The sequence below is a fragment of the Pavona decussata genome, unplaced genomic scaffold (genome assembly GCF_977016875.1).
Source record: "Pavona decussata unplaced genomic scaffold, jaPavDecu1.1 SCAFFOLD_178, whole genome shotgun sequence".
NCBI lineage: Eukaryota > Metazoa > Cnidaria > Anthozoa > Scleractinia > Agariciidae > Pavona > Pavona decussata.
In genome coordinates, this window is record NW_028145588.1 from 414,032 (window position 1) to 428,575 (window position 14,544).

The window sequence follows — 14,544 nt, forward strand, 5'->3', positions numbered from 1 at the left end:
TTTCGTTTGCAATTTGCATGCGTAATGCTTTCGTTTGTTTTCCACAAATATTTTATCTTCTTTTGTTAATAACGAATGAAACTTTTTTTTTGTTTGTCGAGCGTCAAATAGAGTTTGTGCAGTATTCAAGTGTAATAATTTCCTTTATCGTCAGCAAAACTACAAACAATGTTCCGATGCTGTGACGGCACAGCCTGCCGCAATTGTAAACTGGTTCAATTTGAGTGATTTGTTTTCGATTTTCATGTGTCAAAATTTCTCAGTAAAAACGTCCGTTTCCTCATAATAGTAAAGTACACACAAAAATATTATTTTCGGCCGCTTAGGTAAGTAAATACACAAACGCATGGATTAGAAGAAAATTACAACATTGCTTGCACCGTGCAAAAGCCGACAAGATGATGCTTACTTTTCAAAACTGACATAAAGTGCATCGCATTAACGTCAATAATAAACCATTGATAATTTTTTTTGAGGAAGGATATTTCTTTATCTAAAGGTAATGAATTCCTTTCAATTTTGATTTAACTTGAAACATTTCGAGAAGAACTTGAGGAAGTCACCAATGTATATTACGGGTAATACATGTCGCGCAAGTCATGCAACATTCATCGGAGGAAAGCAAATCGCGCGCTTGATCTGTTTCCCGGATTTGTTTACGGAAATCCGCTTGAATATAAACGGCTAGAGAAAATGCATGGACGAGTTGTGTACGTTGAATTATGCGATGGTGGAAATCTATGCACCTAAAACAGTCCCGAGATTAGTCTCCCCCACGACGATTCCAAAGACCGGCTGCATTTCAAGGCAGCGTTTCATGTTTCATGTGGTTTACTTGAGAAAAAAATCTATTCAACGGAAGACAATAAATTAACTCACAATAGGCGATAAGATGCTATTGTGTTTGGGCCTCGTCCTTTTGACCGCCGGAAATATTCAAGCTAGGTTTCGTCTCGTGAACCACACGGTTTTGTCTTGTGAACCGCGCCGGCCTTTAAGCGTTCTGCCCTTGCGGTTCACACGTGCCAATGTGCATATGGATTCAGGCGGTACTGTATATCATGCATGCATGGCTCCAGATAGTGTATATTGTATGTAATGCATGACTTAACCCTTTTCCTATCTTGTTCCCATACTTTGCCTATAAAGGTACTGGGAGACGTTATTCAAATATCAAGAAAATTTACCTCGGGTGATCATCTGCCTAATTCTCATGACCTCGGGGGTTCAATGAGCATTGATATTACAAGGAGAAATTTGCTGCTGATCATTGTTAGGGCTTAAAGGGTTATTTAAGGCTGAAGCTGGTTAAATTAACAGAATTCAGTGCAAACTTTTTAGAAGGAGAAACCTTCAGGTACTGTCAGCCCATGACAACATTTTTCCATGAGAGGTCATTACCTGATCTGCAAGACTTGAAATGACTTGGCCCAGAGTCACCAAAGATCTATAAATAAGAAAAGCACACATTCCATTTACCAGGGGAGCAGCAACCTTGTCCCAAGGGTCCTCACAAAATTCAAAATCACACGCAGCAAACACCCTGACCAGTACACACTGCAAAATATTGTGGTCAAGAGTATTTTGCTACTTGATTTTCATCTCAACTTCACTTTTCTTTTAACCCGGTAAAAGAGGAGCAAAGATGAAAATCAAGACTAGTGGGTTATGTCGCAAAATACCCTACGATTCATGGAGCATTTTACAGCTAGTGTAAGAGGGTCTTTGCCGCCTGCCATTTTGAATTACATGTACTCTTTGTAAGGACCCTGAGGGATGCAGCTACCAGAGGATATACTGTCAAATTATTGTCTCTCCTGAAAGTGTGTTGGTCCTGAAGATACAACAAAAAGTTAACAAAACAAACTTTTTTAAGTCCAGAAAACTGTATTCAAACACTTCCTTATGACTAAAAATTTAATGACATTTTATCAATAATTGATAAAGTTAAATTGACAGCTAAATCACCCACAAACAATCTACAGATTTAGACAGCTGATTACAAATATGTTAAAAACTGTAGATTGTTTGCGGGCAATTTAGCTGTTGGAGTTAATTTAATTTCAGGCACCATGAACACAAGACAGTAAATGATTTTGTTTTTCTAGGAAAATCATTTTAACTCAATGGCTTACACATGTATAAATGTGGGCACTGTACATACAGGATACCTGTTAATGTTACTGCCCTCTTTCAATCTCTCTCCCTCAGCCCCACTCTTGTTTGCTCTTTCGCTGCCAGCTAAATCAACAAGGCTCAGTTTGCTCACTTTTTCACCAATAGACTACAGAATCAAAGGGGAAAAAATGTACATTGTTGAGTTTCACACACTTCACAGTCCATAATCAAAGGGATCTGGGGAACAAATTTGTTCACAGACGGTAAGCAACAATTCAGAGCAAACAACCAAAATATTGTTCACCTCTGTTTGTTTGTCATACTCGGATCTTGTCAACACAATGTTAAAAACTGCATGAGACCGGCTACTCTCGGTGTTCATGTTGGTAGCAGCAACAGTCCTTGATTTATTTCCCTCAATCATTAGGGTCTCGATATCCTACAAAACAAACAATGTGACATGGTTATACAGTATATAGTACATGTACATGTAAGTGCAAGTCAGAATAGACAACAGGGTGCATTCTAGTAATTGATTGCCCTCTTTGGAGATTTTATACATGTACATTGTAGCTGCACCTTCTGTCACAATGTGAGACTGAAATAAAGCTGGAACTTATACATGTGTACAAACTCAGCTTAGTTCTACCTTTTGAGTCTGTGGATGAAATCATAACATATAATCATGCAAATGGAAGCTACTGAGCAGTACTTTCCTGTGGTGCTGTTTATTACGCTGAACAAGGAAGTTACAACTTTTGAGTCTGTGGAAGAAAGGTCCTGAGCAGTACTTTCCTATTCTGCTGTTGATCATGCTGTACAAGGTGGTTCTAACTTTTGAGTCTGTGGATGAAATGCTATTAAAGAGAAAAGAAAGAATAAAAGCTCCCAAGCATCACTTTGCCAGGGTACCATTTATTGTGTCGTACACGTACAAGTCAAATTCCACACAGCATTAATTTTAATTTATATTGAAACTACTGTAACAAGTGCTAGGTGGACATCCCACTGCCAGCAACTAATGGTTAACAAACCTTGAATGAAGATACAACAAGTTTTGTCAGCCCTTCCACATATGGTCCTAAAATCTTGTGTTCACGAACTCGCAAGGTGGCATGATTCCTAAAAATTAAATATTTTGATCATCATCATCATCATCATCATCATTTTTTCATTTTTTTTAACCTTCTGGTGATAAATATATTTATATCAAATAAACCAGAATTGTAAGTGGCACATACAGAGTGGCTATTCATCCACTGTTTCCAGGTCAAATTGGAATTTGGAAATGTTGGTTTTTGTGAAGGGAGGAACACCAGAGTACTCGGAGAAAAACTGTCGGAGTAGGAATGAGAACCAACAACAAACTCAACCCACATAGAGAGATCAGTGAGCCAAAATATAAGCATATTCGTACATACGCTTACTAGTATTGACATATACGCATACGCGTATATACTTACACGCCTATATGTGTCATTAGTATGTATGAGCTAGCCTATTGTTTTTTCTCTTGTGGAAAAGTCACTGTTGATTTCAATGGGCATTGCAATTGAAGGTCTGACAGCATAACCGACTTATGTCGAATTTTAGCACGGCTTTCGATTTCGCACGGATTTGTCCGAATTTTGGCTCTCCCTGGTTTGGAAAACATTTCGCGGTTTTACAATCGTGGACAAAACTCCTTGAGAAAACCAAACACGAACAGAACAAAAACCACTTGCTTACTTCTCCCTCCAACCCCCTCCCCCTATGCAATGACAACCGAACAAAGACAGCCAAAAAACCACTCACTTACTGTTTCTCCCTTCATAATTCTACCACAGTTACTTCTCCCTCCCCCCCTCCCCCTTATGCAATGTTGATGTGGGAAGCGATGCTTGCCAGGAAACTGTTCGTGACCCAAAAGACAACATTGAGTCAGGGGGAGGGGGAGGGGGATTTGGTAGTTTGCTTGTCTACAAGTGAACGCGCTTGGAAGGCCAATTTTTTTACAGGTTGTATCCACGTCAGACTCGTTTTCCAAATTATCGGTAGGCTAAAAGTTTCCACTGTCCACGAGCCGTGTTTAGTCACACCAGTTGTTGTTGCTATAAGTAACGTTTGAGATGATATCATGGTTTGCTTTTGCGGGTTGTAACAAGCCCAAAATAGATCAAGGCAGTCGGGATAAACAACTTGCGTATCGTACTGGCTAGTTGCTTTCGCTTTTGTTTGGTGAAGTTTGTAAACGCACGATATCTATGGATCTTTTGAAAAGTTATGAAATTGACGAATGCAGTTCACAGGAACTGGTGGAAATGTTGTCCAAAGAACTCCTTGGTAGTGATGACTGCGCCGTGGCGAATTTTTCAATTCGATTATCAAATCCCGCGGGAGCATCAGAGACAAATCCCGCCATGTGCAAGGTGTTTTGCAAGCCTTAGTTGTGGTTTGCCAGGCTTGAAATTCGGTATGTAACGATTAACTTGACAATTTCAAGGCAATGATTCAATAAAAGTACGATTAACATAGATTTTCAACGGTTAACACCGACTGCTCGTGAAAAGAATAGATAGTCTTTACCTTTTAATAGAACTGCCATTAATCGTTGTTAATTGTTGTTAATCGTTGAAATGGCTACGTCTTCCTGTTAATCGTGTAGAATGCTAGTATTTTGCGTTATCAAGAGTGATATGTCGACAAACGGGACAAAGCTGGATTTTACGCCAGGAAATGGACACATTTTCTCTTGGAGAATGTAACTGTTTACATTTCGGACATTCCTGTCACATACATGTACATAGTAGTTTGTAACAGAATCAAATAAAAGCGTGACAGCATTCTTTTCGTTGCTCCCGGGAAAAACACCGCTTTCGTGTGCCGTGTTTCAAAGACAACGAGTGTATATTGAATACAAGTATTTAATCCTTAGTGCATTGTCCTTTTGGTCATCCAGTGTCTATAATGTTACCGATATATCTTTACAAGATGGTAAAATTTCTCAATGGCATTAATACGAAACACAAAGCGGCGTGAAAAAATACTGGACAATGGTTTTCAATCGAATTGCAGTTCACATGCAAAAGTTTGGACAAATCCGAGCTACATCGAAAAACGGGCCGAAATTCGACATAGGTTGGTTATGCTCCCAGCCCTTCAATTGCAGTGAAAACTGGTGGTCAAGCTGTATGTCCTTCGATCGTCTTGTGTTTATTCTGGCTGTTTATTTGTTGACCATTGTTGAGCATTACATCAAGTGTATGAGTATCAAGTACATGTATTGCCCAAATCTTGTGATTAAATAAAAAATGTCACCTAAATGATAAGCCTCATGTTTAAAGGTAACCACTTGATATTATTATTGTCATTTCTAAGGCACTCGATTTCTTGCGCTGCTCTTGTCGCGACTACTTCCAGTTACCTTTTAGCAACTCAGTTTACGCTTGCGGTGGCATATTTTTATAAATGTTTGCTTGTACCGTGTAATAACGCATAACGTTCGGCACATCACACTTGGACAAAACAAAAAGGCGTTTATAAAGAAAGCGTTTGATTTAGCGAACTGTTCCGAACAGAACCAAAGATATAACTTTTTCTGCACTTGCCGTGATGCTATGGAAGACAATAAACATTTCACAATGGACTCAAGCCAACGCGTGCAAAAAAACCCCAAACTTTCACTTGCAGAAAAATCAAATTAATGTAATCGGCGCATCACAGTAACTTTGAAGGAAAATCTTGTCTACAGCTGTACGAAGGGAGAGCATTATTTTTACCACTGATTTGAATAAGTGAATTGGGCCGAACAGAACTGGAGATATTATTTTTACAGTACTAGCCATGTAGGACAGAATACAATAAACATTTCACAATTCACTCGTGCATGCCGGCACGTGCTAAAGAGACAAAAATTTTTCCTTGCAGAAAAATCAAATTAGCTTAAATATAATTGCTGCATCACAGAAATACATTTAACAAACATTAATCGACTGGTTGTCAATCGTCATTTGCAAAGTGAGCACTTAGTTTCAAAATACGACAGAATCAAGGATGCCATCGATCTTGACCTTTAAGCTTGTTCAGTGCCCGATTCAGTAGCAGCAAAGCAAGTGGAAAGTTTGCTCTTCCAGCAAGTAATATTAATTCTGAAACTATTTTTTTTTCTCTTCTTGAATCAGTTTGACAAAAAAGAACTAGCTGTAATAAGGATTTTTATCATTGAATCTGTGAAGCGAGCAAGCTTGGAAATATAACACCATGATGTTTTCACGTCATTCGAGTTTGTCAAAGTGAGGTTCTACATGTAAATACGTTCAAGGTTTCAAGTTACAATCAGAAAATCGTCACATGCGAATATGTTTTATAATCCGTAAATTTTGTAGGTCCTGAAGTTTTTGTTTTCTTTTGCTTCTCCCAACTTAAAATTGAAATTACTTGGCAAGAAATACAAAGTAAAACGCGGACTAACATTCTGGAATGCTGCTGTGTTGCATCAAACACCTTGTCACCTCAATTATTATCGAGTCAGGTGCTGAGCGACACAAAACATGCCGAAATATTATTTGTTTTCAATTTGTAAATGATTTTAAAATGTCTGGCAAACGGAACTCCACAGACTGTGTCGAAAATTCAACTTTGCTCGTTTATTGTTGAGCAAATCTGCACGCTTTGAAGCTTTGATAGTGAATATGTGCACTGTCTTCAAGAAGTCTTCAAGAATTTTGGGTATACCGAGGTTTGAGATATTAAATCAGAATCTTCCTCAAAGGATTTTTCAAATGTGGTCGGATACCCGAGAACAGATTCTCATTTTTCTTCAAATGGTTCAAGGGCAGAAAATGGTATGTGTATCGCACATGATCGTCCTCCCTAGTTGATGAATTTCCATTAGAAGTTGACGAACCAAAACGCAAAGGAGACAAAAGCGTATTCAAACTCTACCGCGTCTTTTTTTTACCGAGATTTACCTGGGTGAACTTTCCCACGGCAACTTTGGAGCCATACCGCAACCGAACCTAGGCAAAAAAGCGTCCTACTGCGGGAAAACCGAGGGAAAGCCGCGAGTAGGTCCTGCGGCAACGACGCTGCAAATGGGTTGATAGTTCTAGGCGGTACCGTATTAGTAGGCACCACCCATCGGAAACCCAAGTAACTCGAGATGCACAGAACATACATGTATGCGCAGTAACAAATTTTAAGTACAATGTAGGCACCATCCTTAACAGCAGAAGCCAAAGGAAACCTCCAGGTAGATTTTAATATCTACCAAATAATAATATTGATGATCATGTTTGGTTAAAAAAAAAAAAAAGACTTGAGGCATCACATCAAACCAAAGCTATATTTTGTACAGTAAATCAAATCTTCTGGTACACAAAAACTTTTGGTCAGCACTGTTTGATAATCCACTGTACACTGTACATCATAAATGTAATGCAAGGCACATACCCCCTTGGACATAGCAAATCTCTGACTTTTTCGTTATAGATCTCAATGTATGAGACTTCAACCTTGTAGGTAATGTTCTCATCTTCATTCTGCAAACAAATTTACAATGAAGAACTGAAAACAATAGAAACAAAAGCAACCATTTTGTGAAAGAGTGCAATTTACCTGTAGCTTGGTGGGGGGGGGGGGGGGGGGCAGTTGGTTTATTTACCCTCAGAACAGCTCAGACAGAACAGATAGAATCAAGAGGGAAAAATCTACAGCTCAGTGACTGTTTCAAAGTTTGAGACCGTAATTGATATTCTGAAGTATGACAGGTATTTCAAAAGAAATAAAAATTATTGTACATTACTTTAATTTCCTTCAATTGGTACCACTAATTATACTTTGTACCAGATGGTTCTCAGATGCCAGAACAGTGTGTTTGGAAGAAATCCAAATTACGATGAGTCAAATGAAAGCTTTGAAGATACCTCATACAATCTATTAATTATTTCCTGCGGCGCTGTTTGTTATGTTACGCTACACAAGGCAATTCTAATATGATTTTTTTTCATCCGTCTGTCCTCCCTCCCTCCCTTCATTCCTTCCTTCCTTCCTTCAGTCAGTCAGCCAGCCTAGCAGTAAATCAGTCATTCATTTATTGTTATTGTTGCTGTTGCTGTTGCTGTAAAAGTTAATCAATGCAACTTACTTTTGAAATTCTGTCAAAAAGTTCATCACAAAGTCTGGGTATAAGTCCTGTCTGGTTCTGATCATGGCTTCCCATCATGGTGAAAGTCTTTCCAGATCCTTAAAAACAAAACAAAACAAACAACAGCAGAAGTATTGGCTGTAACACTGTAATTAAAAGAGTGGCAACAGATCGCAAGTACCCTCGTCTTCTTTCTATTCAAAATCATAACACGAACACTGTTATGGCCAGCCTGTTGATGGCTGTTTCAGGTCTGTCATTAACTTTTGAGTCACCTGTCGCCGTTATCGCCACACCCCTAACAAATCTGTGGCTTTGTAAGTATTAATTATACCAGTGAGAGGCCAATTGACCCATAACATCCAGCAAAGTCCTATCAAACGTACTTAGCCCTAACAAGTGTTATGGGTTATGGCCCTCGATGACAGCGCTGCTGTTTGAATTGTCACACATTGAAGTTTCATTCTGAATATTGTCAGTCATCATATTAAATATTATTGATAACAACTATTATTAATAATCACTTTAATTAATCCATACCAGTTTGTCCATAAGCCAATATACATGCATTGTAACCCTCAAAGGCATTTTCTAACACATCAGCACCAAGGCACTTATAAACTTTCTCCTGACCTGAATAAACAAATTAAGATACAGAGTATTTGATAAAAACAATAAATTATGCAATATAATGAACACTGTACCAGCGTTTTCAGTAGGTTTTCAAGTAGAAGTTGGACCTGTTAATTAAAAGTAGACGTTGCAGACACGTACATGTATGCCTTCTAGGGGTGTCTGGGGGCATGCTCCCCCAGAAAATTTTGACGTGGTATACTCTCAGAGATGCATTTTCCTGCATTCTGAAGCACTAAACGGTCAGTTCGAGTCTTGTTGAAAACATGGCAAATTGTCACCTTATTGGTTATAAAAAAGCGATTACAGGCTTAAACAGAAAGCAAAACCAAAGCACCTCAGTACGTCACCCTTCAGAATGTTCATGTGGCTGTTGCCTCCACTTGAGAAGATTTTGACTAACATTTGTCAGTCTCACAAAACACATCATCAGTGCTGAAGATAACCATCAATGACTAACGTAGTTGTTATCAACCTAAACAATAATTTCCTGTATATTTACAACATCTCCGCGAGTCCTCATTGACGCTTCTTCATAATTATTCACTATTCACGCGAAGTTCGCCACATGCTTATGAGTACTACATGAAGTACTGGCTGAAAGAACCCCCTGCTCAGCAACTGAGCCTACTCCACGTTTGCTTCGATCATCATTCATTCTAGTTTTATGTGGTTGTTTCTGGGTAATGTGAGCCAGGATTGTTTGTTTATTGCTTTATTGACTCATTGGTAGACTAGCAAGTTATTTATTAATCGCTTCATTTATTTTGGGAATTTATCAGAGTTAAAATAGGCGTCGCAAATAGAAAAGTTGCCGCCGCATGCGACCTACATGTAATTAATGCGGCTTCTTTAAGTTGGCAATCAAGTAGCTCATTGCTTACAAAGTGCCCACAATTTTAAAATCTTAATAAGCATCCCCCACTCCTGAATACAAATTGTAAGCCCAAGGTTTGAAGGACTACAGTAGCAGCTGGTTTAAATGTTAGCTTTCGTTAGTGTTTCAGGTTATTTCTATTGTCCAATCTAACTAAGTTTGAAATGGAAACTCATTCCATCCAATTATGAACCCTCAATCCCCCACCCCCCACCAACCCAAAAAGGAGTCCCCTGAACACCTGCATATACATGCATGGTTCTCCTAAGAGGCCATCAGAGGTGTAAGGAATAGATGGCCGCTTATGGGAGCTTGTCCAGCTACATGTAATAATAAACTTTGGGGCAATGAAAAAAATACCACAGTGGTATATATTTTTCTATTTTTTTTTTTTTCATGCAATGCCACGATAATGGCGAGTGTCTGTTTAAAAGAGACCTTTCTGCCTTCCACTGTAATAAAGTTCATTGATTATACTTGTAACCCCGGGGGCTTTAACTCAAAATTTTACAGTTACCAGTTTGCATTATAATTGACTTACTTGCATATTTACTGTTGCTTTCATCCAACGACCAGAAGCAGTGATCAAATGCAAACGTCTAAGAGAAATAATTGAATCATTTCACTTTTACTTTTATTATACAGTCATGTAGTTTCATGTACTGAAAACCTTAGCAGCCATGACATTCCAGCTGACATATCAGCTGCTTCATTTAATATACGCTGAAGGGTGGTCTTTTATTTGCTGAAATCATCTAGTTGACACCTTTAGCAGGAGCCCTGTCAACCTCACACGTCTTCAAATATGGAAAATATGACTTCCCCGGCCAGCAATAACAAAGCGCCTTACAGAGGAGTCGCATCAAGGCCAAATTCATGGGTTCACGGGTTCACTGGGGGGTGGGGGGGACATACAGTACCTTATACACTACCAGAAACAACGCTACACATTTCAGATTTTCTTCTCAGAAAGTCGAGTCTACGAAAAACAGCAAACTTTGTCAATTATCCAGGAGATTACAGACAGAAATCTGGAGACCAGAAGAAACAGCTTAAAATCTGGAGATTACAGACCTAAACCTGGAGACCGGGAGATACGGTTAAAAGTCTGGAGACACCCGGATTATCCGGGAGAGTTGACAGCCCTGCTTTAGCTATTGTGCCAAGTCTTAAAGGGAATGGCTCGAGACCTGTTTGCATTCAAAAGATGCAACATTTACAGATGTCTATTTGTTTCTCTCACCATACATCCATAAAAAACCCTTTCAAATTTGGCGGTTTCCAGATAGGAAATGTCCCGTATTGCAAAACATTCTTATCATGTGTGCTACTGCGCATGAATAACCGGTAAAATTGATCAATTAAATTTCCAATGAACTTAAGAGATCTATCCAAAATATAAAAATGCACAAAGGTCAATAACATTGCTTTACGAGGTGTGACAAAAAAATGAGGAGTTACTATTGTAACATAATGCAGAAAGATTGTAACCACCTTCCTCCTCCCCCACCCCTCTCCGATCCATGGAAGATCATTGGATATTCCAAGGGGGAGGGGGGGGGGGTTCAATAGCTAAAGCTTTTAAAGGAAATTATCAAGATCAATTGGAATTTCCACAGCCCAGGTCTAAGGGATCCAGGATAAAAATACTTTCATTTCAAGGGATCTCAATATCTTCTGGAACAGTACATTGCAGTTCTTAAAATAGGATTCAGCCTTGACAGTGAAGGCAAATAGTCGTCAACTACACGTACAATGTAATGTCAATTTCTACAGGAGCATGTTGAAAAAATGTTTACAATGAAGCAAGTCGGCAAAATAGTTCTAAAATTGAATTAGTCAGCCACCCTGTGATAAAAATACTGGTAATTAACTCTCAAGTTATGACAGGAATAACCAAATCTCCAAATCTCACTATGATAATGAACAAATCTTGTAAGGATAAAAACTCCAGCTCCTGCTAAAAGAATTGGCCCACATGCATAATTTATTCCTCCCATGATTTTTGCCAAAAAGACCTCGTCTGCAGAGTCACACACTAGCCCAAAATCTTATCCCTGAGATAAGGGCATGATAACATTGCAACTAACTCCGATCCTAAAACATGTCAACCACACAATGCAGGTTGTACTTGGATGATAATAGTGGATTTAATTCAGAATATTTCAAGCATTTTAAATTGTCGTCATATTTTACTTATTTAGTTATATTTAAAATCTAAGCTGATCATAAAATTAAACATGTAGCCATTTCATATCGAAACAGATAATTATAATCATAGCCTATTAAATACATGTATAAGAATTATTTCACGATAAGAATAAGCACTTGCTGTGCAGCAATCTTAAGAAGTGCACCTTCTTAATTATCATACCTTTTGTTTGTGCCTTTAGGAATTATATAATCCTGTCAGGGCACATACATTGTAAACAAAAAAATAAGTTATTTATGTTTTCATATCCATGTTAAAACGCCTCTAGTACAATTTCCCTGATTTTTACCAAAGCAACTCTCTCCTAGCACGGTACTTGATTTTGGGGTGCAAAGAAATTTTTTTTCCTTTACATATAAGCTAATGCATAAATGTCGGGTAGAAAATGTCTTCACATACCTTTGTGTGTTTTCTGTATCCCACATCAATGAATCCATGGAAATAAATGTAAAATAAAACAAAAAGTTTAAAACACGCAGTTGTTAGCTTATACACAAGATCTGCACTAAGCAAACAGCATTCTTGGACAGAAATCATAATATAAACTTTTTATAGTGCATCACGTACATGTACAACATATTGCCCCCAGCAACTTAGGAACTTGTCAACACTAAAATTGAATCGGTCAACAGAAATAATTTCAGAATTGAAAAGTAAATTGTACACTCTCGTACAATGCAAAAATTGCAAGTAAGAGAAAAAGACTTTGAATCCAAATGGCGGTCAGCGAGCACGCTTGTATTAAGCCAATGTTGTTTACGTTTTCTTATTGAAAAAGCAATCAGCGGTGTTTTTTTGTTTACAACTCTTGAGAATTTAAGTAATAACAGAAAGGATTCTCGAGTGATGAATTATCAAATTTCCTCCTCAATTAAGCTATTTGCCAAACTTCCGCGGTGGAATTCAATACGCGTGCCAGCTTTTCTATCTATAGAGCCAATTTTCTGAATTCGAAAGGTTTCCCAGCATCCAAATATTGTCGATCGTAAAACAATTGCAATCTAAAAACAAATATTACGGCTACAAAAGATTTAAAAGCTCATATATAAACCTTGACAGACAAGCAAGATTGCTTTTCTGTGGTGGCTGCAGGGGGATTCTGATATTTTTGATGAAAAGATAAAAGATATAGACTTTAACTGACGATGTCTTAAATAAATCCTTGACACAACTCGAACAATAATCGATCGATTCGGAGCAGCATTAAAAAATAAGCGCAAGCTTATTTTACAAGATACATTACTTAAGTTCGACAAATAATGATCACCATTTCAGACGTTTGGCAATAGTGAATTTTACAACATTCTATAAAAACAAACGAAAATTAAGGTCGAGAAAATGAGCCATCGATCGCATAGCGAACACTTCCGTTATATAATTAATTGTCAGTCATGACAAACGACCAAGTGATACATCAGAAATTTAATTTGCCATCGAAATGGCCAGTGCAAAAGCAATCACACTGACAAATAACCTTAATATAACGGTACTTGCTCCGGTGTAGCTTAGTTTAGAGGCGATTTTTACCAGTATTAAAGCTTAAGTTAATTCATTCAAAACATTAACAGAATCTAAAATAAGCTAAAATATATTCACAACTTCAAATTGCATAAAACGTTCGTCAGCTATAATTTGAAGGTAACAGAAATGGACATCAATTTAATCAGAGCATAAAATTCAATCGAGAGAATCAGAATTCATTTTAAGGCTACAAAGCCAGGGCACAAACAAATAAGAACGTGTTCGATAAATGCTCTAACCTGTCCCGCGAGCCCCCGGCGAAAAGCATCGTTTGTGTTTCATCCATGTCTATGACGCATTTCGTCCCTAGTTCGATTTCTGTAAAAGCACAAAAACTGTAAATCATTTCAAACTTGTTAAAGCGAAATCAGCACGGAATTTATAAATAAATGTACAACATTTTACCTCGCCGGTTGAACGGCCTCACACGAACGGCAACCTTCACTTTGGAACTCATGGTTGCCTGATCGCCGTATTAAAAGCTGACCGGCTTCCTGCTAAGACGATTTGTCAGTATTACGACGCCATAAGCCCGTAACTCTTCCGTCGTGTGTTTTTCATTCGTATTTACTCCAGAAAAAGACCTTTCGGTCTCGGTTTTCTATTTAGAACACGACTCACGCGCCGCCATATCCTTTTCATAACTAATTCACTCATCATCCGGGAACTGCCGTGACACGGCAATTGGTTTTCCGCATTCCTTATATGGAGGTACGCCATTCGCGAAAACTGGCGCGAAAAATATGAGGCAAGTAGCATAGCGAAACAAGTGCCACAAAAACAAATATTGTTCGATATATTGATCTTTTCAAAGACCAATTCAAGTAATCAGCCAATATTTCTGCACATAAAATCTTTTGCAAGTGAACCTTTTTTTATTTGTTTAAGGTTGTCCACAAGTTACTCAAAAATTTCTGAAGAAACGTTGCTCAAAATTTTTCAGCTGAGGCGCTGACTAGTTGCTCAAAATATTTCTAAAAGAGTTGCTGAAAATTTATGTAAAGATGCTAAAAATATCCAGAAAGTACTGACGTCAAAGCTGGTTCGATATTCCCGCGT

At 38.1% G+C, this 14,544-nt stretch overlaps 1 protein-coding gene across 7 annotated transcripts in view; it reads right to left on the reverse strand.

The window, feature by feature from the left end:
* Window positions 1-14,159, reverse strand: part of LOC146463380 (kinesin-like protein KIF13A) — a 54,538-nt gene extending 40,379 nt beyond the window's left edge. For 5 of the 7 annotated variants that reach the window (XM_085084470.1, XM_085084471.1, XM_085084473.1 and 2 more), the window contains exons 1-11: window positions 13,891-14,159; window positions 13,725-13,803; window positions 12,364-12,376; window positions 10,294-10,351; window positions 8,783-8,875; window positions 8,243-8,340; window positions 7,549-7,637; window positions 3,153-3,240; window positions 2,423-2,557; window positions 2,172-2,284; window positions 1,402-1,447 (exon numbers count right to left, since the gene is read on the reverse strand). In XM_085084470.1, coding sequence (XP_084940596.1) covers window positions 1,402-1,447; window positions 2,172-2,284; window positions 2,423-2,557; window positions 3,153-3,240; window positions 7,549-7,637; window positions 8,243-8,340; window positions 8,783-8,875; window positions 10,294-10,351; window positions 12,364-12,376; window positions 13,725-13,803; window positions 13,891-13,942 — 864 coding nt within the window. In that variant the 5' untranslated portion in view covers window positions 13,943-14,159. Of the gene's footprint in view, window positions 1-1,401; window positions 1,448-2,171; window positions 2,285-2,422; window positions 2,558-3,152; window positions 3,241-7,548; window positions 7,638-8,242; window positions 8,341-8,782; window positions 8,876-10,293; window positions 10,352-12,363; window positions 12,377-13,724; window positions 13,804-13,890 lie in introns of those variants that run through there. The other 2 variants (XM_085084474.1, XM_085084475.1) reach the window with 2 other exon arrangements.
* Between the last annotated feature and the right edge of the window lie 385 nt (window positions 14,160-14,544).